The 25,066-nt window shown below is 36.1% G+C and overlaps 1 protein-coding gene across 3 annotated transcripts in view; it reads left to right on the plus strand.

The window, feature by feature from the left end:
• The window catches only part of LOC131426972 (discoidin domain-containing receptor tyrosine kinase B), a 702,887-nt gene that overhangs the window by 658,985 nt on the left and 18,836 nt on the right, over positions 1–25,066 (plus strand). For all 3 annotated transcript variants that reach the window (XM_058589807.1, XM_058589806.1, XM_058589808.1), the window contains 2 exons: positions 9,759–9,918; positions 10,051–10,200. In XM_058589807.1, coding sequence (XP_058445790.1) covers positions 9,759–9,918; positions 10,051–10,200 — 310 coding nt within the window. The remainder of the gene's footprint in view (positions 1–9,758; positions 9,919–10,050; positions 10,201–25,066) is intronic.

The raw sequence follows: 25,066 nt of genomic DNA on the forward strand, positions 1-25,066 counted from the left end.
GGAGAAAGAAATATGTTGCTACGTTTAGTACAACTCGAAATATTCACGATTAAGTTCTACCCATTCTACCACAAGGCGAATTTTTAAAAGGGCCCTATAATAAAATTAGACGTACTCACTTTTCCGGTACTTCCGGAACCAGGAACGATGATCCGGTATACCAAAAATCAACCTATTTGGTCATGAACCTACCTTGTCTGCCTAATTGAAGAATTATACGGTTGTCTAAATATATTTGTCTAGATTTTTCCGTGTCAGGTATAAATACACGCTTCTGAAAATGAAATGTTTATAGTTATCAGCCTGGAATTCCGGAACTGGAAGTCGAATCTGGATGAAATTCGTAAGAACTTTCATTCGAATTAAAGTTTATTGATATTGGATGAGCGGTCTCAGCGAAAATCGAGTACACTTTTTTAGTTCATTCTTCACATGTTATCCCGTAACTCCGGAGTCGGTAGCAATGAGTCGAGGACGAAACGTAAACATATGAAAAGAGTTTTGTGCGCCTTGCATAAATTTGGGGGTTAAAAACCTTTTTCCCCTTCAAATTACCATTCAGTAGCAAGCTATGGAGCCATAAAATCTTTAATTTGAATCTGAGTTGAAAAAAATCGGTTAAGCGGTCTCTGAGAAAATCGAGTGAACTTTTTTCATTTTTTGATGCCCATTTTACCCATTTCACTCCCGAACCGAAAGTTCAATCCGGGTAAAATTGAATAGCAGACTATGGAACCAAAAGACCTTTTACTTGAATCTGATCCCGTTTTTCATTGATAAACACTGGTTGCGTGGATTGTTTTGGTTTTGCACTTTCGATCAGAAATGCAATTTTTTGACGGTGTTTTATTCATTTATTTATTTATTCGCCCTTTAACCACTAAGATTTTTTAGTTCTGTTGACGGTGTTTTATTGTCATTTCTGCTCGTAAATGCAGAACCAGAGCAATCCACGCCACCAGTGTTTATCAATGGAAAACGGCTTAAGTTTGTGAAAATCGGTCCAGCCGTCTACGAAAAAATCGAGTGCACATTTTTGTTACATACACACATACATACATATACATATATATACACAGGAACACACACAGACAGATTGCATACTCGAAGAAACAAAGTCGATTGGTATATCAAAAGTCGGTGCTCACAGTGATTATATACTCTTTCTATATGAGAAACGCCAAAATAGCAATTTTAAGTATTAATGCCAGTATCAATACCAAAATCTTCTACCAACGAACCCACACTGAATTTTTCAATGATTCAGTGGCCTGCAGACCTGCCAATGCATTGCTTCAATCACTCCCACTCTCCCACTGAATTCACTTATCACTCTCGAATCCGATAAACTACTTTTTGTGCCTTTCAAACTATGGTTTCTTTCGTACCTGCAGCCGACCGAAACGGTGATAGTCACTTTTCCTGTTCGTTGCCAGTCAACTTTAGAATGGCAAAGTTACTAACTAATGGATTTCCACCGGCAAACTTCATTCTATTATCTATTTAAATGATTTGCAAATGCACTTTTACACTTCAGTAACCGTTTGTGGACCAAACCCCGAGTCCGTCTGTCTATGAGAAGGAGAAAGTGGCATAGTTCACGTGTAGCATCGGTCGAACGAGAACCTGAAAGTCAGAGGTTTCCCCTTCTCCGGCTAACATTTTAACCTACAGAAGAAAGACTAATTCGCTATGCTCTACAACTCACAGATTACACTTGGTAGAATCCGATGCCATGACTTCCTCCACCGGTGCATCTACCCAACATCGATGCTATTTTATTTACCACTAGACTCGTACCGGGTTGATGACAGGAAAAATCTCCGCAGCCCGACCAGATCGAGGGGGATATAAATCACAATCATAATGAATCCTCTCGCCATCTTTAGAAAGTACAGAAAGTCGTTTTTCAAATAAACTTCTTTACCGCTAGTAGCCTCCCCTTTGCCTCCTGCGGCACCTTTCTGTCTGTTCCTTAATGGCTTAATGGCTGTTTGCCGGGTTCCACGGATCCGTCGCGGGTCATTCAGCTGGCAGCATCCGTTGCAATTTCGACTTGAACAACTATCCGGATGGCAAGACGGTATTCAAAACACTCCAGCAAACAGCAAGAGAAGTCGGAGGTAAGACAGTCCGACGGTGAAGAAATCAAAGTAGAAAGCAGATTGCATAATGGTGTACTTTTAACGAGATGCGCGAATAATGAAGTCCATTCATCACCTGCGATTTTTTCCCAATAGGACAGCTACAAGATGGAAAAAGGGAGGGCAGATTTGAAATAATCATAATTTCAGCAGGATTCTACGGGAGAAGAAAAACTTCGTCTTCTGTTGCGTGAACTGTCGTAAATCATAGACTGCACTCGGAAGGAAAAGATTGGACGCGTGTTGACTAGCCGTTGAGGATTTTTTTCTTCCGTGCACAAAGAAAAATGTTTGGGAATTTGACCATCGGGTGACCATGGTGAGCCCATATTTATTCTTGATGTTACTAGAGTCGCATCAAATTATTTCAGATTACCTTTGCGTGCAAAACACATCGAGTATATTTCCACAAAACTTTATCTAAACGTCCTTGACACTTCAACTTATAAAGTTGATGGATAGTAGGGTGGGACAAAATATTGAGTTCAGCTCCACTAAACTTATCGTGTTCCTTTTGGGTTCCATAAGCACCATGCAAAATTTCAGCTCGTTGGGAGAAACTATATTTTCGCGCCCCATATGGAGAAATTCACTTTCTACAAAAAACGGCTAGAGATCAACCTATGAACTCTAAAAATCAGTGCGTATATCGTTTTTGTAGGAAATTTAACGAGAAAGAAAAACTTTGAAGACTTCAAAACAATCCGGCATTTAAAAAAAAAGTTATTAAAGGAAAACTGACACAAGGTCCGAACGATGGCTCATTCCTTAATATATCTAGCACCACTGCTGCTAATAGTGGTAATATGATTTCTTTTGTTATGCTATAACGGTTGATCTGAGTTGTTTGATGTCTCAACGATAGTTACTCAGCTTAGAATGAAGAGTCTTTTTAAGTGACAAACCACGCTTAAAATCTTACTGTAAAGACACAAATATTTATGTAAATTATGTTTTTGTTTACAAAAAATAGTATCGTCTGGATCTTCTAAACTATAAGAGATAGAGAGTTTGTAAAATCGCTAAAGTTATTGGATTTGAGTTTTTCTAAAATATTGTAGAAGACTCCAAAAACCTATTTCTTCAAATTAAAAAGTTAAACTTGTTTGTGTCTTCACAGTGAGTTTTGGAACATGGCTTGTCACTTAAAATAATCTTCATAGTAAGCTGAGTAACTAACGTTAAGACATCAAACAACTTTGATCAACCGTTATAGCACAATAAAAGATAGCAAAATCATATTACCAGCACTAGCAGCAGTAATGCTAGATATATTAAGGAATAAGCTATTGTTCGGACTTCCTTTAATAACTTTTTCTACAAATGTTGGATTGTTTTGCGGTCTTCGAAGGTTTTCCTCTGCGATAAATTTCCTACGAAAATCACACCTGCACTGACTTTTAGAGATTATAGGTTGATCTCCAGTCGATTTTTTTTAAAGTGAATTTCTCTATATTAAATCCTGTACAAACTTTAAACCTAGGGCGGGAAAATATAATTTCTCAGATCAAGCTAAAATTTTGCATGGTGCTTATGGGACTCAAAAGGAACACGAGAAGTTTGGTAGAGCGAGAAAATAAACCTTTTCATCTTTTTCTAATGCTAACGTGTCCCACTCTAATGAATAGTCTATTTAATACCGTTTTCGTTTATTGATCAGCCCGAGAGCTGACCCAGAGTCGCCCAAACAACTTTTGAGATGTTTGTTTTGGCAACCTGGAGTCGCTCTAGATCGGACTCCAATTGCATAGTTTTGCTCTGAGAATTTTCTCGGGTATCGCACCACGACATCCATGCGAGTTTGTTCATTTTTTCTTTTTTCTATGAATTGTTGTTTAGGGCGCGTACCACGTGTTCGTTTTACTTGGAGTCAGAGTCGCCCGCGGGTGGATTCAAGAACGAAAACGGTATAAGAACACTAATTTGTTATTAATAATGACATAAAATTAAACGTAAGTAGGGTGACCCGAAACCGATACATCAAATTAAAAAATGTTCTAATTAGTTTTTGAACACATGTGAATGCTTTGATGAAACAGTTAACTATCTGACCCGTGGACATGTAATTTAATTTGGATTGTTGTTGTTGAAGGTAAAGTGATGAATTTGGTCATTTTGAAAAAGCATGGTACGAAACAGACTCCCCTATGGTTTCATTCTTAATCCACCTGGCATTAAGATGATACATATTTAAATAATAATAAAGCATGTGTTTTTACATAAGTATTCTTAGGTGCTTCTAGTTTTCATGAAATTATTTTGAAGAGCATCGTTTTTAATGATAGTTTGAAACTTCAATCACTCATTACACTCATAATTTCGGAACTGCAAGTCGGATCGAAAAGAGAAAATGTAGGAAATTGTGTGACAATCGATTTACCATTCCATGAGATGTCGAAGTTAGTTCCACTTTAGAGTCAGAAGGTCATTATTGACGGTACTTCCAGAACCGGTATTCAGGTTCCTTAAACCCGTTCATATGGTCATGATTAATATGACGAATAAACTGGAACAGTTTTGAGCCCAAGGAAGTCAGATCTAATTAAAAAATTGATTCTGATTCTGATTCTGATTAAAAAAAACAGAAAGTTTTTATGGGATCTTAAGACCTTTCATTTGAATTTTTGATAGAAAAAAAACATGTTCAGCCATCTACGAGGAAAACGAGTGACATTATTCTATTGCCAATGTTACGAATTTTTAGACTCTAACTCTAAACATTCTGACAGGATTTTTTTGCTCACACACTAATATTAGTACAAATGAAGACATAGACTAGAAAAGGTCCTAAGTGCAAATGACAGTTTCTCTTTGTTTAGTCTCTCTATTTTTATTAGCACGTGTATATCGAAAATCCCTTTCTCTAACACTTAGAATGATGATTGAAACCCTCAACTTTTTATCTGCACTTATGAATTTGTTGAAAAATACAGGAATAATAAGTAATTGAAAGAGAAATTAAACTAAAGAAAGAGAAATTGTCATTTGTACATGGGACCTTTTCTAATGTTTATCAAGAAATGCATAAAGCTGTGCACATCAGGGATGCCAGGTTAAATTTTTAAGCAGGTTTTAAAAAGTATGTGCTATTAAATTGTTGCTGTGACAATTGGAAAAATTATCGCATTTTATCTTGCAAAATGAAAGCTAAATGATCTAAAGACGTAAATTTCCAAAATGTCCATTTAACATTTGATAATGAGTACAATCCTTCAATATCTACGGCGTCAATCAGAAATCTATAAATTCTCGGGTAATTTTTCAAAAGGGCATATAAGCAAGTGACAGTTACAGTTCTCTTTAATCACTCTCTCTTTCGATTATTGAGATGTGATTAAAAAGATTTTCTTTGATATCACCATTCTGTTTGTCGTCGAAAGTTTCTGGTATCATTTCATGCAAAGAGTTAAGTGATAAACGTGGAAACCGCTTGGTAATTAATAGAAGAGAAAGTAAACAAAGAGAAACTGTCACTTGCTTATACGCCCTTTTGAAAAAATTGACATATAAATGTAAGAGGTTATGTTCTCCCCTAAGACAAGACCTGACAACTGGGGGACTGCTTTTATTCCAAAATGGACCAGTTTCTGATTGGCTGATTTTGATGATGCTACCCGTACATTGTTTTTAAATGTTTTTAATGGCAGCACTGTGTAATTAAAATCAGCATAAAGCCGTTTTTCTTTTTAGTGAATTAAAGTGCAACCAAATGTTATATTAGTGTAAACTCGAAAGTGCGTTTAGTTTTACGAGAAGAATGAACTGTTGTGTTCCACACTGTGGTCACACTAAGCATTTCTATTCAAACTTGCCTTTTTACGGTTTTCAAAAGATCAGGTAATACGTCAACAATGGATTCGGTTATGCGTTCAACATGAGATATCTCGTGTTTTGTCATCAAAGCTCAATTAATTGTTTTTAAGTGTTAATATATTATAAAAAATGCATTCACCAAAACATTTTTCATGTTTATTGCAAATCAAAATCCGAGTCTAAAAATTAAAATAAATAAATATTTTTTTCTTAGCATAAAGTTATTAAAAAATCTGTAGATATGGCTACACTGTAGCCGATACGTTGGTATTTATCCCACAGGGTCAAAATGACGAAAAGGATGATTCGGAAGGAAGAATAAGAAGCCAGTTGTCAGGTCTTGTCTTAGGTTCTCCCTAGGACAGGACCTGACAATTGTTAATCCACTTTTAGGACCAATTTCGGACCAGCTCGTGATTGGTTGACATTGACATAAGCAAGTACAAGTTGTTGAAATCAATATTACTGCAGGGTGGTAGAAAAAGTGTTGTCAGTATCGTCGGTAACAATGTAGCTTGATATTGGATATTTTATTTTTCGGGTCATCTTTTCAAAATTATTAATTTCAATAAGATTTAAGTTCAATTTGTTTTTAAGTCCTGTCAATGCGGAAAGTATACGGGTACATTCAACAATCACTGGATGATACAAAGAGAAAGTCTGAAATCACGAAGTGTGATATGGAAGAGAATATTGATTATGTTGGTTGAGAATAGCACCGAATCTTTGGATACTTCTGTATGTTATTATTTTTCTCAAATAGAATATGTTGAATACCGATTTTAGTTAATAAAGCCGCAAAAATTAATTACCCAAAATTGAGTGTTTTAGAAAAATTTTATTAAGCTGTTTCAACTAAACGTTTTCTTCAAAACAAACATCTGATCAAAATGAATCCAGAGCTATATTTTTGACCGATATAACATTTGTCTAAGTGTTTTCAAATGATAAATAATTGCATGCTATAAGGGGAGAAAGTTTTCAGAATGAATAATTATCTCTACTGGCAACAGTGATCCCGAGGCATTTATTATTTACAGCAGGGAGCAACCGGAATAAGAAGAGAAATATTTTTCTGGAAAAAGAAGCCAGTTGTCTGGTCCTGTCCTAGGGTTCTCCCTGCTATCATTGGTGTAAGCCGTTTAAATCAGTATAAATATGAAATTGTATTGAATTCGGAAATACTGCCATCTTTTTAACACATATGACAAATTCGAACGATTATGATGTCAAAAACGAACCGTGCTAAAATCGAAACGAGTCTAAATCAAACAGGCAATTGCATACGGTAATAAAAATCGTGTTTCACTTTGGTCCCCAGGAATCGTTTTATCACGAATTTTAACAATCTATGGCTTGCTGGAAAGCTATTACCGTGCGAAATCTCAATCTCAGAACATGTTTTGTTTGCGAGGACAATTGTGACAGATTATGCAAATTTGGACATATAACTTTATACAACTCGAAAAGTAAACATAAGATCTCAAAAACATTAAAAAACGTTCACACATTCTAAATTAAATTAAACTAATTCGTTTTTTAATAGTCAATTCTGAAATGAATCAACAAATTGCCAAATGTGCTTTTGTTAGTATTTACCGTTGTATCGATATATAAAAGGGAAAAATGTTTTACTGTGGGTGCCAACGTTGGTCAGCATCCCTCCGTCCCACATGAACATCCAACGGTGCCAGAGCATCGCGTCGGTGATGGTTTGGGGAGCCGTAACCAAGCGTGGGAGGCTCCCACTGGTGTTCATCGAGAAAAATGTGAAGGTTGTGGCTCTGGTAATTCGGGACCTCTACGGGAAGGATCAGTATAGGACGGCGTTTCTGTCCACACAGCCAATATTGCCCAAGCACGATGACAGGAGCATTTGGCTGACATCCTCTGTTTCCTCGCAGCCTATCGGACCTTGACTCAGAAAAGAATATCTTATGTTTTCATTTTTTAACACATTTTACAAGTGTATTCGAACATATACTGCTTTTTAAAGGAAGGTTCTTTCGATTTTTTTTCAAAAAAAAATTTTTTTTTGTTCTACGCAATTACATATGCGATTTTTCGATACGATACATATTTCTCGAATTAAAGCGCCTAGAACTCATCTGCCTCGGGCGACTCGAGGAACATTCGATAAACTGTTTCTCGTCGGAACGTCAATCACAAGTCTTGGTGTAATGATACGATCTACTCCATTGAAAATTTACCTTGAAAAATATACTTCTTTGTACGACTTTTACCTAAAATACATAGAAAATATAGAGTTATTATTCTTAAACAAGTACTGTAAATTTATCTTTGTCTGAATTCAAAACGCTTCAATTGGTCCAACATGGGTACAATTTAGGGGATTCATCTCATTGGGTACAAATTCGATTCTATTGGCCATTCGCGTACTATACTGATACCAAATCCGACAAAAAACCGTACTGGATTATTATGTCTTCAGGTCATGAAGAGAAGGCAACGCTGCATGCATTCCCGAACGTAAATGTCCGCTGTCATCGAATCTGTTATCAAAAATGGATTCGAAAGCACTCCACAGTCACAAATTACTTGCCAAACCGCAATTTTTCTTTTGACCCGAATTTTTCTGTAAAAATCGCCTTATCGACATGTTCAACACTTTATAAGGCGCAAGTCGTGTGAAACTGGTCCCCTGGAAGCATTTTATTTCACGTAGGAATCATCTGCCATGATTGCGCACAATGTTGAATTTCCGCACAGTAGGTTATCGTATAAATCACGGGGCCCCCTTCATAAATCTTCTTTTTCTCTTCCTGCTTTTTTGAAATCGGTCCATTTCCCGAGAATTTTATAATTTCGCTAGAATTCTAGAACTGAATTCAATTCTGAAATGAATTCGTGATCTGAATTTTTGATCTGGATTCGAAGTCTCAGGCTCCAAATTCAGTTACAGTTCCTGAATGTCCAGAAATCAGGTTCTAGTAAAAAGAAATAAATAATGGCAACAAGTACTCAACAATTGTAAATATCGGATAAACTTCACAAATCGGTTCTTTGCAGATACATTAAAATATGCCCAATGAACTATGCGAAGTTGTAAAATATTGTATTTTGTTTGTTTAATAGTGTTACTCTCATTTGTTATGCGTTATATGTGTGCTAGAATATGGTTGTCGTCAATATACTTATACTTTAGTACAGATGCACCATTACAATTTTGAAAGCGAATCAGTAAAAGTTGCCAAATTCACACAATTAATCAACTAATTATTGATTTCCTGAAGTATGAAAGAGCATGTCAGTTAAGTTTGTATTCACGTGCTCCAGTTATGTCTCTAACATTACCCACCCGCCTTATGAATACCAAAACTGGAATAAGAGCATCATTTCACTAACCCGCAAAAAAATTCGACTGTTACAATATTTTTATCGGGTGTAAGTCGTGCCTTAGTATAGACGTATCGTAACAATTTTTGAAACGAGAAAGTAAAAGCTTTTACAATCCACATTATCAATCAACTAATGAGAACGATTTTCGATATTCAGAAGTGTGTCCGTTTTATTTGTGTTCCGGTTATGTCTGTAAAATTACCCACCCGCCCTTTTCCCTACATGTCACTCTTTTGTAACACATATGTAAAATGTTCTAAATATACAAACACAAATTTTGAGAGAAACTGATGGTCCAATTGAATATGTGACATTATCAATACAACAATAGCATTGAAATCAACCGCAATACACAACCTGTTCCTAAACCAGCATTCTTTCTTTTTTTCCCAACTATACAATTTACAAATTAAATTTGTTCATCTTTTCTACCACCTGCAGGAGTTGTTTAGTAGGACCACAACTGGAGATAAAAATCTGTACACTAGGAACTGTGATAAACCGTATTGCATATCCCGCAGACTACTGCCACCTGGAGGGTGCTGGAAGACAATCACAACCGATGCCGATTCGATGGATGGCATGGGAAAGCGTTCTGATGGTGAGTGACAATTTCACGCTGGGCGGGGGAGGGGGGTGCACCTCACAGCGGATGATTGAAACTGGATAGGGATTATGTATGCATTGTGCAATATAGATGCTAATTAATTGAATTCTCACCACGCACACACAGGGTAAATTCACATCAAAGTCTGACGTGTGGGCGTTCGCCGTGACGTTGTGGGAGATCCTTACATTCGCCCGGGAGCAGCCCTTCGAGAACCTGAGCGACGAGAAGCTAATCGAGAACATCGGACACATGTACCAGGACAACAAGAAACACGTAAGGATTTTAATTTGATTTTAATTACCTTCACTTTTGTGTTGACTTATCTGACTTATCACATTTGACCGGTGAGCACTTCCAAGTCATGTAGCAATTTGGCTCTGGCAGTCAATGTTACATTGAACTCTCTGGGCTCGGATTGTACGGACCGGTTAGGTCTACGGGAAACGGAGAAAATGACACCCGGTCACATATAAAACCAATTAATTATTCAATCGCCTGGAAACACCGAGACCGAGTCGATATTTGCGGTCGAAGCCCAAACCACAAATGTCGTTATGATTTGCATATGATAGTGCTACTGCCGGCCGTCGAGAATCTGTTCTCACCGGGCCCCATGAACGAACTCCATTCTGGCGGTTGACCGTCGGTGCAGCAGTGACCAATCCATCAAGTCGTTATTATTAGCGCTGCCACTATCATTTATTAACGCGGACTTTTCCGCTAGATTCCCCATTCGGGATGATTTGATTGTATGGAGTGAAACACACTTTGCAAAATGAACGAATTTTTCTGACATTCATACTGTTTTATGATTGATGATGGTGCAATAACACGAGAATCAATAAGTCCCTCGGCTTACTAAGAAATACACATTTTTAGGCAAAACTCAACTTTATTAATCAACATATTCTCCTTCAAGAACAACACAATCTGACCAGCGCTTCTCTAGCACTTCAGCACTAGGTTCAGCGATGACTTGCTCGTTGGAGTCTCTTTTTTCGATTTGGTGGACTTTTTTCTATGGTTTACGGTGTCATTAACACATTTGGCCGGCCAATCATTCAGCATCTTCAGTGTCAGTATGAGCTCGCTTAAACACAGCATACCACTTACACATGAATCCACCAGATGGATTTCCCCGACATTCTCCACGAAATACTTTGGTGATAAAATGCTCTTTCCAACCTTCGGCAAGATTTGAAATAATAGGAACTTTTTTTCGAATCAAACATTTATGAAACTTGCTGATAAAAATTCTAGCATGATTCTAGCATCTTAGATGAATCGATGTGAATTCCGTTTTACAAGATTTTGACCGCTTCTTTCGGCACAGTTACTTTATAACCGGATATTGGGCACTAATGTGATCAATGAGACGCTAGGACTCGGAAATATAAATCATTTAACGTCAGGTTTTCTAAACATTGTAGATTTTTACGTAGAGATTCAAATGGGCATTTTGTAACTTTCCACACTAAACAACCCGTAACTCCAGAGCCGGAAGTCGAGTCCGGTTAAAAAACAATAGCTGGCTATGGAATCATGAGACCTTTTATCGGACTCTAAGTTTAACCAAATTTGCTATATTGTCTCTGTTACATATACATTAACACACACTCGCACTGTTATATATACAAATACAGGCATTGTAATACTTAGCATTAGAGACCGCCCGCTACTCCGTTATTGATCAGGACTAATTGAGCTACTAAAACGTTTTGCCTTTCTCATATAGAAAGGTTATTCAATCACTTGAAAAACCGACTAGTGAAAATTGGCCCGGATGGCCAAGTTTCATATACCATTCGACTCAGTTCATCGAGCTGAGCAATGTCTGTGTGTGTGTGTGTGTATATGTGTGTGTGTATGTGTCAAATAATATCACTAGGTTTTCTCGGAGATGGCTGAACCGGTTTTGACAAACTAGGATTCCCGTTCCGGAATATTGTACACCGTCACTTAAACCGGCGAAACAAAAAACGTGAAAATTTTTCTAAACTGGTCTCAAAACTACACAAATCGATAGTCATTATCAGTAGGCAACTAAACAAACCGATTCCGACTATCCTGGTTCCCGGTATCCGGTTCCGGAAGTACCAGAAATAGTGGTCATATATACCAAAATGGATCTCACTCACTTTTCTCAGCGATGGTTTGAAATCGAAGAGAAATTTTTTGAATAGAATACCACAATATTATATGTACATGAGAAAGGCATCATTACATCACTAGGTGGATTAAAACAGGTTTTTTTTTAAACAACATACTTGGGAATAACATGTTGTTTCACTTCCGACATATGTAAACTGCATTGATTACTACATGCACATCAATACCGATGCCAGCCACATCCGAAACGAGATCTACTTGTGAAGAGAAGGATTATTAGTTCGATGCATATTGCGGATCAGGGTCATTTCACTGATAACCATTTCGCCGAAAGCCGTTTCGCCGAAAGCCGTTTCGCCGAAGGCCATTTCGCCGAAAGAGTTTTATCGCCGAATGGCATTTCGCAGAATAGGCCATTTCGCCGAATGCCATTTCGCCGAGAGTCATTTCGCCGAAAGCCATTTCACCAAAAGTCGTTTCGCCGAATACCATTTCGCCGAAAATCGTTTCGCCGAGTAGATCATTTCGCCGAATAGGTCATTTCGCCGAAAGTCGTTTCGCCGAAAGGGTAATTTCGTCGAAATGATCCTTTCTGCGAAATGACCCTTTCGGCGAAATGACTCCGCGAAATGACCTATTCGGCGAAACGACTTTCGGCGTAATGACATTTAACGAAACGACTTTCGGTGAAATGGCTTTCGGCGAAATGACCCGCTCCCGCATGTGTCTACTGGAAACCGAGAAATGCTCTGCATTTTCCCACATAAATTACATGAAGTGGTTGTTTGCTAGTAAATTTCCGAATAATATTATCATCGATGGCTACCGAGAATGTATTTAATTTTATCGTGTTTTATATTCCTAACTAAAAATAAAATGCACGAAACGACCACTTCCGAAACTCGTAAATCTACGGACAGCCGGATGTCCGAAGTGTCGCAATTCATTTATTCATATAATCTTTCACGTTCAATTTTTGTAATAGGTAATCATAAAGCTAATACAAAAAAATACAATACTAACCGATGTAGAAAAGAGTTCGATTCCCCATTCCACACAAACAGGACAACCTTAATATCTTAGAAACCTGCTATTATTTCGATTCATGAATTGACTTTGTAAACGTGGTTGGAGATTATGCGGTAGATATGACTTGGGTAAAAACCCTGTTTTAATGGATATTTTTTTCTGAAAAGTGTCCGATTTAGCTCCGGTCTCCACTATATTAACACCCCCCGAATTTTTTTCTGGGTACGCGTTGGTTTATCTTTCAACCACTATTTTGAGCCAATTCGAATGTTTGCATGAACCTCACTTGAAGGCCGCTCTCTCATTCAATTGTATGCAATATTTTTTTACTTCAAGAGATAAATTGGGTTAAACTGAGCTTCGGTAGAAAGAGAAACGAATGAAGGACGGGATGATTCCCATTCGGTGCGACAGCGAAGGTTGTGTGTTAGAATGTAAAGTTATTGCAGTAGAGATTTTGAATAAAATAATTATTGCGTTCAAAAATTTGCACTTTAGTAACTTATAACTCCACTTCAAACTATTTTCATCTTGAATATTCGTGGCGTTAATTAATTGTTCAGAACAACTTACAAAAAAAAGTTTCCACGTGGGGCAAAGTAAGGTGCATTATAAAATCTTGGCACTAGAGTGACGGGTTGTTGAGTGTGATAAAAAATGCCCATTTGAATCAGTATGCAAAAAAGTATGAAATCAAAGAAATCTGACAATAAATCATTTATATTTCCTAACGTCTAATTTACGGTTCTGAAGTAACTTTTTTCCAAAAGTAACGGTCAAAATCCCTTAAAACGGAATTCACATCGATTTCTCAAAGATGCTAGAACCAAGTTTACATGGAAATTCGCAGTAATTGTTAAACAGAGAGTATTACTAGCAAACTACATTTTGATATGCTTAAACAATGCTTAAAGTTTCGATTAATCTCTATCTGAAATAGTGCTTCAGTCGGAACGACATCAAGCATCGTTTTCAGGCATCTATCAATCATATCTGTTCCGAAAATATACATATTGAAAGGGGTTTCCAAAGGACGTAAATAAAGTCAAGTTCGTTATCTTGTATTTCGGAACGTCCTAAAACATCGTTTACTGTCATTTATACATCAAATCCGTTTCGAAAATACCTCTGTTTTCCGAGTTTTTCAGGAATATCAATTAACCGAAAGACGCCATCTTGCATTTTGAATTGACTATAAATATTATTTACCAGTATCTACTACTCGATCCCGCTCAGAGAACACATGAAACGTTAAATCCAACTATTTGCAATCTAACGTTGTGTGTTACCTACCTGAGGCGTATGTGTGCGAGGACGATGATTGCAAGCTTATCTGTCAAAATGCAAGAGAAAACCAATTTCCACTTGTAAAATCATTTATAAGTTATTCACATCATATGTTATAATAACCTCCGTTATTATTTTTTTCATTCTGTTTCAAACAATGGAAATTTTCAGTTCCGATTTCAACATGCGAGAAAATTTTATGTTGATAATGTTCAAATGATTCTATTCATCGCGTACACTATGAAATGTCACTTGCAGGACCGTACAGATGCGCAAATTAAACCAAATATGCGATATAACGATGACAAATAGCTTTTTACCGTCTTTTGATTTATTCCTCGAGCGTTTAAAATAACCTCAACTGAACCGAACAAAATTCCGGATCTCGATATTTGTCAACATATCGTCTTGTAAAATCAAACATGATTACACGAAACATAAGAAAATTAATTTTCTTGCATTTTCAATTGAACAGTTTTTGTAACAAATTATAAAATTCTACAAAATAATTAAAAGTTCCTCATAGCAGTTTGTGTAAATTTATTCATCATCCTAAGAAAGGTTCAAATAATAATACTTAGACGGCGCGACAGGTAAAATTAGTTCTGCGTTAGATTGTAAATATACACAACCGAAACCTTTTATACGAAGTTCGAGCTTTTAGTCTACCAAAACCCTAAGTATTTATATATCGTTATCTTATTATTATAGTAACTTTCGAAAATATTTCCGAAGACATCATTCTACTAAACAATTCCGATTTCAAGTTACAGAAGGTTAGAAATTTACATGTTCACTAGTGCCACCTGAGATATATTACAGGAACTATTCCACAATCATCTAATAGGTCTTGGAATCCTGGAACACTTTTTCGAAAAACCAAACAATTAGTCATAACTGTCTTGAGTTACACGAATTTTGTAACTGAATTGCACACTGATGCTAGTGAGAGAATTTTCAACTACTATTTACACAATTTGAATTGTTTTGACCTGTATCTCTCGAGAATTCTTTCCGAAAATACCGACACTCTGTCTATACCATCAGGTTTCAATAGCATAACATTTTCCATTATGAACATACGATAAACTCTTAGCTAAGATGTTATTCATAATTTAGACCTTGACATCGCGAACAATTTTCAAAAAAATAAAATCCTTTAGTTTCTGAATAAAAGGCTAATTTAGATACTTAAAAAAATTATTCAAACACACTAGTTCCATCTGTTAGAGTGATTCTGTATCAACGTTCCAACTTACGAGCGAATGAAAATCTCCAACGCACCAAAACAAAAGACTTGTGTCATGAGAACAATACTTCTGAAACAGACGAAAGCGCAGGGTAGAGTTTGAGGGCGTTTCATAATCCAGAAAAGATATCAAACATACCCCGCTTTGACTTTGTCCACGCTTTTCCATTAATTTTCATACGAATTTCATCCGCTTCGCGGGTAAATCTTAAAAAAGGGTTCATTCTGTTTTTCACCGATAGAATATTTAAAGATTAGATTTTAAAGCCATTGTTGATCATCTACTGTTTTTTTTTCGTCAAAAATCAAAGAATTTTTTTTTATTTAAAAGATATTTTATTCAGGCCTATTTGCGTACAAGCTTTACGTGGCCGATTTAGCTGAGTTTTTAGATAATTTTTGTTTGTATTGGATCTCGTTGTCACCCTTTTTCTAGGGAAAGGGGAGCTTCCATTTTCCTTCTGCGAGGATTGAGGGGCAGTTTGTTCGTGGTTCGTCTCGTCATCCATTGCCGTGGTATTGTTGTTGATTTCGTTGCTAGTTGCTTTTTTTTTTTTTTTTTTTAAATAACTATTTATTGGAATATGAGTTAAAATTAAATAATTAAGATTTAAATTGGGTGTTCAGCCACAAGTGGTGACTTTTCAGCCCTGTTATATATATATATGATTTGGTTATTACCATGAGGACATTATTTGCTTCCGCAATTCTGAGATTTTTGTGTAGGGAAAATTCTAAACCTACTTGTATTGTGTAATGGGGAAAAGGAACTTATATACTAACTTACTAACTAATACAGAGAGCGAATCGATTCAATTGAAGATTGCATCGATTTTTGTCGGAATTTGCTTATAATATTATGTGACATTACATCTAATGGTTCTATATTTGTGAGTCTGTGTAACTCATTTGTACTAACCAGGGAGGACGCTTCAGAATCATTTTCAAAATTTTATTCTGAATCCTTTGAAGCGTTTTCTTCCTGGTGGAACAACAGCTTGACCAAATTGGTACCGCATAAAGCATGGCTGGTCTGAAAATTTGTTTATAAATTAACAATTTGTTTTTTAGACAGAGCTTAGAATTTCTGTTTATAAGAGGATATAAACATTTAATATATTTATTACACTTTGCCTGGATTCCTTCAATGTGATCCTTGAAAGTGAGTTTTTTGTCATACGTTAAACCTAAGTATTTAGCTTGATCAGACCATGTCAATTCCAAGCCATTCAATTTGAGAATGTGATTATTGTTTGGTTTAAGAAAAGAAGCTCTTGGTCGTTGCTAGTTGCTGTAGATGCGCCTTGTTGTACATTGTTTGCAGTTGCTGGTTGGTTGGATGGTAAGCTGTTAACTGCAGCTGGTGTACTTTGTTCTATAGGGGTTACGTTGGATGGTTTCGTTGAAGGGGATACTTCCCTGTTGTTGGTGACTGTCACAGGTGTACTGGGGTTGCTTGGGGTTGATGTGAAGGAAGCACCGTTGTCCTTTGGTATGGTTGTCTCCTTGTCCGGTTTATCACATGGCTTACCGTAGTGAACAGCTTTTTGGCAATATTGACATGTGGCCATCTGATTGTCATAGGTAACAAGTGATTTGCACGGTATTCTTGTATCCTGACCGAATGTCACATAAGAAGGTATAGGCCTCCTCAAGCGCATGCGTAACAATCGTACGCCATTTAGAATATCGGGGAAAAAATTCTTCCGCTTTTCTTTTCCGATAGAGAGAATCTCTCCGTATTGGGACATGGTTTTGCGAATATAAGGATCGATGACGCTTGAGGGAAGATCATGCACACGCACTTCTATAGCACTATCTTCCATATATACTGGAATGTTGTACTTGATATTTTCATGCTCCACATAGTGCACATTATTATTGTCTTTAGCGAATTGAATTGCACCCAACTCTTTATAGAACTGGATATATACAACATTATTGGTCATATTGCATTGAAGTAAATGCACACTTTTAATGTCAAGATGCATTTGCTCCTTAAGCAAACCTTTAAGTTCTCGTATCGAAGGTCGAATTTTGCACTGTCTGAAGTCAACAATAATTGTATTCTTTCGTACCGACGGTAGCTTTTGTTCGTTTGGTTCACTCATTTTCGAGGTCTATTGTTCACTACACAATACTGTACTTGGTTTCTTCTGTCCCCAACGTAAGCGGTTTTGTTTTATCGACTGACTTGGATGAGATGTAAACCCGAACTGATCAAAGATGAATTGACACACGATTTTGTTTCGAATTCATTGTTTTGAGAGTATCAACACAAGCGTCGTTTAAATCACTGTCACTCGTATCTTTTAAAAGTTGAAAAATTGAGGTGGAATTTTAGATTTTAATGATTTGTTAATACCGCCATCTATGCTTCAGTCGCGGTTCTTGTTGATTCGCGAGTTATTTCGACGACTAAAATTTTTCCAACTGATTTAATTTACGATAGTTTGTATCACCTATCAACTGAAATTTCTCCAATCATCCTTAGTCACTCATGAGAAATAATAAATTCTTTATAATGACAACTTTCATCTAGATTGGGGATGCTTTATTCATATCGCACTACCAGCTCCAATTGGCTTCCAATGCTTATTGCATTAGGTTAACTTTTATTTTTCAACACTTCACCTCGAGGAACGTGTTTCGATTCAAATGAAAGGGATCAATTTCTAATGCATAACATTGCAATTCGTGTTTGTCTCCCTGGATCGAATTTATATTCCTCCAAGATAGAAAAGATAAGTCATTCTTTCTCGATGCCATCGACACTACACCTATCAACACATTCCGGTTCTACTTGCATATCAGTTCCCGAGACATATTGACATTCAGAAGCGTACTAAACATTGGTGCAAAAGGATAGACAACCCTTTATATCTCATATCAGGCACCTGTTCATCGATGAATCCTACTTTGATTGGATTTTGTACTCAAAGATGAAACCATACAATGGATGATGGTATTTCAAACGAAAAATTGCTACGATTATTGTCATGAACCAAACCAACAAAAAAGCTTTTAAGGTACTCCCAGGATACTAATAATCTGAAGCCACAAAAACCACATGAACACAGTCAGATGACGGAACAACAAAGAGCCAAACCGACCAGAAGCCGACCGTAAAAGCACTCGTCTGTCATTACAGGATCAAAATGTCGTCCATTGGATGCTGGATGAACACGAGTGAGCCAGCTCGTCAACCACCCGCTAATGTTTTTTACCCAAAACTGTACTGTGACCACTGCCAATGTGGATTCAATCAATTTTGAAATCTGACAATACGCTACAAATCCCGGCAGAGATTAGCCTGCCGAGAAAGTGCGGTTATGGCAAAACGTGTCCTCCTCATTTTGCTGCGTGAACCAACCAGGGGAGGTTATTTCTTCCGGTCCGCTGCAAATGTTCTCATTTTCACAAGTCAATCGAGAGTGCCATTATGGTACCTATCAAGATATATAACCGAAGGGAATAAAATCTTTATTCGTCCATTATCGTTGTCGCTACCGAGCCGGAAACAATAATTTCCCACTCACTGGGGTGATACGGTTGTAATGGCTCGTATTTCAGTTGAAAAGTGGAACTAGTTTCAGGTGGAATGTTTTCACCGTAAATGAGCTATAGATGAGAAAAGTACGTTGGAAGTATTCAAACAATCATTTTTCGTGCGAATATTATGTTGCGGATACCACTTTTTTCCAATTCATTTCTTTTGGCACGACAGAAGATACTGTAGATTTTATATTTGGATTTGAAATCGATATTTTTTCATCGCGAATATCTCGGTGTTATGATTTTTCTTTACGGGAGTGTATTCTTATACATCCTACCAAGGGTTGGGAGACAATTAGTTCTCTAATAGTGTTTTCATCCATTGAATACTTATCGCTGTAGTTGTTTTTGTTGTCAAACGCGGTGTGAGTTTTTGATAATAGTAAATAAATTGTTTTAATCCACCAAGTGGAGTAATAGTACCATTCTCAAATCGTTGATAAGAGAAAGTGATACAAAATCATAATTTAATAAATTTTGCATTAGCGTATGGTTCCATAAATTTGAATTTGAATTGATGGAAATCAGACTAGTCATCTCTGAGAAAATGTCACCCTGTAATTCAGGATCTAGATTAAAATATTCCTATGGATTCTTGGATCTTTTAATTTGAACCTATGTTTGGGAAAATCGATTCAGCCATTTCGAAGAAAATTGAGTGCATATGTTTTGTAAGTTTTTGTACTTATCACCCGGTAATTCTGGATCTGGAAATGAGGTCTGAATGTAAGTAAAACAAATTGTATGACATAAAATCCGATTTTCTCATTTGAAACGAAAATGACTCTTAAAAGAATCGATTAATTGAATCACTTCGCGTTTTCACAATATTGGAATCTTCTTCGCACTGCAAATCTAATCTGATAGGGGAAGGTGTTCGGCTGCCGGTACCCCACCGTAATTTTTGACAGAAAGCAGATAGTGTCATTCAGATAAATGTCATGTGTGTGTAATAGCAGCACGTTCTTTTTGTGCCGATTACAGGAGCAAACAGACGCTTTTGCTACGTTCATAACAAATTTTAATCCCGCGAAAATCAACACAAAAGTTTTTGACTATTTTTATAGTATCGTAAATTGAAGAGCATCAATCGAAAAGGTGAATGGATTGAATATTTATGATGTGAAATCGATCAGTTTCGTGATTTGATACCGGATGCTATCAAAATTTTCGAAACCAAAGATTTGTTTTGTCATTTTCAAAATGACTTACCGGCACCGCATTTTTTTCGACAAATCGTAAAAAATTGTCAGTGATACGCAGGCTGCTGTCAAGACAGAGCAAGCAAAAGTTTTGGCCAAACATCTAGCTGCTCATACAGCAGATGCTCCGGCTAAGAAAAAACGTGGAAAACCGCCCAAATCAACACCAAAGGTGCCACCATTCAAGTCGTCAACCAAGAGAGCCAAGGCGAAGTCACCATCAGACAATGCAGACTTTTGTTCAAAACGCTTCCAAAAATAAGAAATTCTGTTTTCTCTTTGAATAACAGCAGTATTTACTTTTATTTTTCTATTTTTTAGTGAAATTGCTGGGGGTAACGGTAACCGAACCTGTTTTGAAATAGCCAAAATTTTTTGCCTTACTGTATGGATAATAATTTTTTTTTCAATCAAATGAATCAACTTAATTTTTTCAATAAGTTGTTAGCTAGGGCTAACTTTAGCTTTCCATTGGTGTATAGATGTCCGCATAATGTGGATTAAGTCAGAAGTTATGAGCGTTAAATAAAAGGGTGGCGGTAACCGAACACACTACCCTACTAATATAAGATTTGTGAAAGAAATTTGGTTAGGGTCGTATCAGCTCCACTGTACACTTTCATAAACGAAAGCGTAGCTAACGCATTGAAAACCGGTTGAATGGCAGTTTGTCTATTTCGGAACGACCGAAATTAGCTCTGCGCCTAATTCGTATTACTGTTTTTGAATTAGTTGATTTTAACAACAAAATTTCCAAAATAACTATAAAATTAGTTAAAATTGAGAATTTACTTTGCTGAAAAAAACTCTTTTTTCTAGAGAATGTGTTTATTTTGGACACAAACCAGCAATATTTCAATCCAACACGAAATTCTCATTGACAACTAATTTTGTTATTAAAATCAGAAAATTTGTTTCTATTTATCTATTACCATCATTACTGAAGGACAGCACAAAGAAAACAAAAATGAAATTGGTTTTATTAACAAGTTTATTAGCCAAAAACTCATGAGAAGTGTCAAAGTGCATGTGTTACGATATATCCATATATAAATTTCTAAACCGATATGTAAAAATGACGTAAACTGTTAGTGGGAAGGGTATTTATTCAGAATTTGTGCGCATTCAAAGCGATTATGCGTAATAATGTTTTTACGCGGAACAGTGAAGTAAGTTTCGAATGTTCCACTCTAATTGTACATGTCAAATGATGTTTTTTGTATCTTCCAACCTTCCGGGCCACGCCGTCCGGTGTACTACTTGTATTTGGTTTTTGTTTTCCGAGTGCTCAAAGTTTTCAGTGAGGGAGTCGATTTCGCGAAGTCAAATGAAGAAAACAGCGATTTAGAAGAAAAATGTTCAAAAAGAAGTCTATGTTTCGCTTATGTCTTTTTCTCCAATACAACATCGCATTTATACCTGAAAATATAGAAGAGATAACCGCGACTGAAATTTTTTTCGGTAGTAGTGTCATTACGGTGTTAACGTTTTTTCGGTGACAGAGCGCCATATAGCTGCTAATTGCAGAAACCAATTCAACCATTTATGTTGGTTGAAAACAACGTTTTATTTCTCTAATTCAACTAAAAAATTAGGTGAATGGAAATGAAGTGTGCCTTAGATACGAAATTACAGCACGTTTAATTGGTGAATTCAACTAAAAGAATAGCCATTTCAACAAATATTTTAATATTATTAAGGGAATGAGAATTAAAAAATCTAAATTAGCAAAAGTAATATTTTTTTAGTTGTCTCAAAAAATAACTAACTATAATCAGAAAATCAACTAATTTTTTCGCCAAAATGATGATTTCGGTCTTTCCGTGTATGGAAGGAAATGTAACAGCTAATGTTGATAGAATTCTCCTTGAAAGCGCATTCATATATTCAGTATCTGGATGCTTAACCAGGATTCGTGAACAGAATACTGGACTTGGGTTCTAATCCGTAGTTTCGAACCTGGGTTCTGGAACTGAATTCGGAACTTGAACCGACCGAAATGACGTGCTTATGATACATTAACCAAAAAGTCTTGTTTAGTCAACTGCGCAGGCAAGAATTTATAATCCGGATAAAAATATGACATTCAACCACCAAATGCTAATCTATTTTTTGCTGAAAGGGTCGAGCAAAATTATGTTGTTAAGGGGGCCTTCTGCCTTGTGGGATAGAAATTCTTACAGATTTATTTGCAGTTATATGAAAAGTACGCAGTTAAAATTTTGTACAGTCATTCGAAAAGGTTCATTCCTGATACATAATTGTTTTGAGAGTCGATCACAAAAAAAACAGGGAAGGGGAGGTATCTATAGTTGGAGATTCTACCGCAGTCTTGATAATGAAAGCTCCACAAAGCACAATAATTGAGCAATCGCTATGAAATTTCAAATATTTGTTTATTAAAATGGTGTGCTAGGAATAGACTATCGATCCCCACTAGATAGAAGTCCCCTTTAAGTAAGTTTTTTACAATGAGCGCCTTTCCCTCTTAGAAAAGAGTAGTAATGAAATCCAGTAATAAAAGTTTGTAAAGATCGTTATATAGGAAACAGCTCAGCCCTTTGCAGTATCTTTCATACACGGAACGACCGATATTAGCTCTGCGCCTAATTCGTATTACTGTTTTTGAATTAGTTGATTTTAACAACAAAATTTCCAAAATAACTATAAAATTAGTTAAAATTGAGACTTAACTTTGCTAAAAAAAACTCTTATTTTTAGAGAATTTGTTTAGTTGGCGAATATTCTGGACACAAACCAGCAATATTTCAATCCAGTACGAAATTCTCATTGACAACAAATTTTGTTATTAAAATCAGAAAATTTGTTTCTATTTATCTATCACCATCATTACTGAAGGACAGAACAAAGAAAACAAAAATGAAATTGGTTTTATTAACAAGTTTATTAGCTGAAAACTCATGAGAAGTGTCAACGCAAAACAATCCATTAAAAAGCTAAAAGGGACAGTCTTGTTGAAACTGCTTGAAAATTTAGATGTTTTTCGCATGTGTCACGATATATCCATATATAAATTTCTAAACCGATATGTAAAAATGACGTAAACTGTTAGTGGAAAGTGTATTTATTCAGAATTTGTGCGCATTTAAAGCGATTGTGCGTAATAATGTTTTCACGGGGAACTGTGAAGTGAGTTTCGAATATTGCACTCTAATTGTATATGTCAAATGATGTTTTTTGTATCTTCCAACCTTCTGGGCTACGCTGTCCGGTGTACTACTTGTACCGAGTGCTCAAAGTTTTCAGTGAGATAGTCAATTTCGCGAAGTCGAATGAAGGAAACAGCAATTGAGAAGAAAAATTTTCAAAAAGAAGTTTATGTTTCGCTTATGTCTTTTTATCCAATACAACATCGTATTTATACCTGCCAATATAGAAAAGATAATCGTGACTAAAATTTTTTTCGGTAGTCGTGTGCCATCTAGTGGCTAGTAGTCATTACGGTGTTAACGTTTTTTCGGTGACAGAGCGCCTTATAGCTTCAAATGGCAGAAACCAATTCAACCATATATGTTGGTTGAAAACAACGTTTTATTTCTCTAATTCAACTAAAAAATTAGTTGAATGAATATGAAGCGTGCCTTAGTTTAATTGGTGAATTCAACTAAAAAAAATAGCCATTTCAACAAATATTTTATTATTATTGAGGAAATTAGAATTAAAAAATCTAAATTAGCAAAAGTAAGATTTTTTTAGTTGTCTCAAAAAATAACTAACTGAAATCAGAAAATCAACTATTTTTTTCGCCAAAATGCTGATTTCGGTCTTTTTCTACGTTACCTCTTTTTACGTAACTCTTTTTACGACAAAAATTCCAAATAACGTAAACTGTTTTTACGAACCTACTTCGTAAAAAGAGGTTTTTGCATACAATGAAAATCGTTTTCGCCTTATTTATATTCCATGGAAATTACTACAGTATGGGTCTTTTCAGTTTGATGAGTAGATGTCGGAAAACGATGTTTGAGGTGGTTCTGAATTCCAAGATGGCGACTTCCGGTTTATTGATATTTCATGAAAACCCTTACAATATGGGTGTTTTCGGAGCTGGTTTAGTGCATATTGCGTAGAAAATAATGCTTGAATATTACTGGATTGCTGATCGTATCCTATATAGTATTAGTATTTTCGAAATGGGAAGAGTCGCTTACAACAAACTATGTTGTGCCTCTAAAAATCACGTGATATACTGTGAGTCCAAGTGTTTCACTCTGTACTCCAGCTGCTTGTCAAAAGTGAGCCTGTGTGTGCCACAGCCAGTGCAACTTCATGAAAACGGAAGTGTCAATAGTAACTTGATGAATAAAAAATTTATTGTAATCCGTCGAATGTTTTGTGTAATGTAAAATTATATTGGCTGCACTTGCAAATATTATTTTATTTAATTCTCAGTTTATTGAGTAACTAAGGTTAAACTGGAAGTCGCCAGCTTGGAATTCAGAACCACCTCTAACATCTTTTCCGACATCTACTCATCAAACCCGTACCGAAAATACCCATTTCAAGGAATATCAATAAACCGGAAGTCGCCATCTTGGAAATTGATGCTGCTTAGAACATCATTTTCCTTTAAATACTCATAATTTCCGTTCCATAGCTATCCAATATATTATACATATCTAATAATACATATACATGAGGAAAACTTTTTTTACGTTGAAAATTCCAAATAACGTAAACTTTTTTT

This window comes from Malaya genurostris, chromosome 2 (genome assembly GCF_030247185.1).
Source record: "Malaya genurostris strain Urasoe2022 chromosome 2, Malgen_1.1, whole genome shotgun sequence".
Taxonomy (NCBI): Eukaryota; Metazoa; Arthropoda; class Insecta; order Diptera; family Culicidae; genus Malaya; species Malaya genurostris.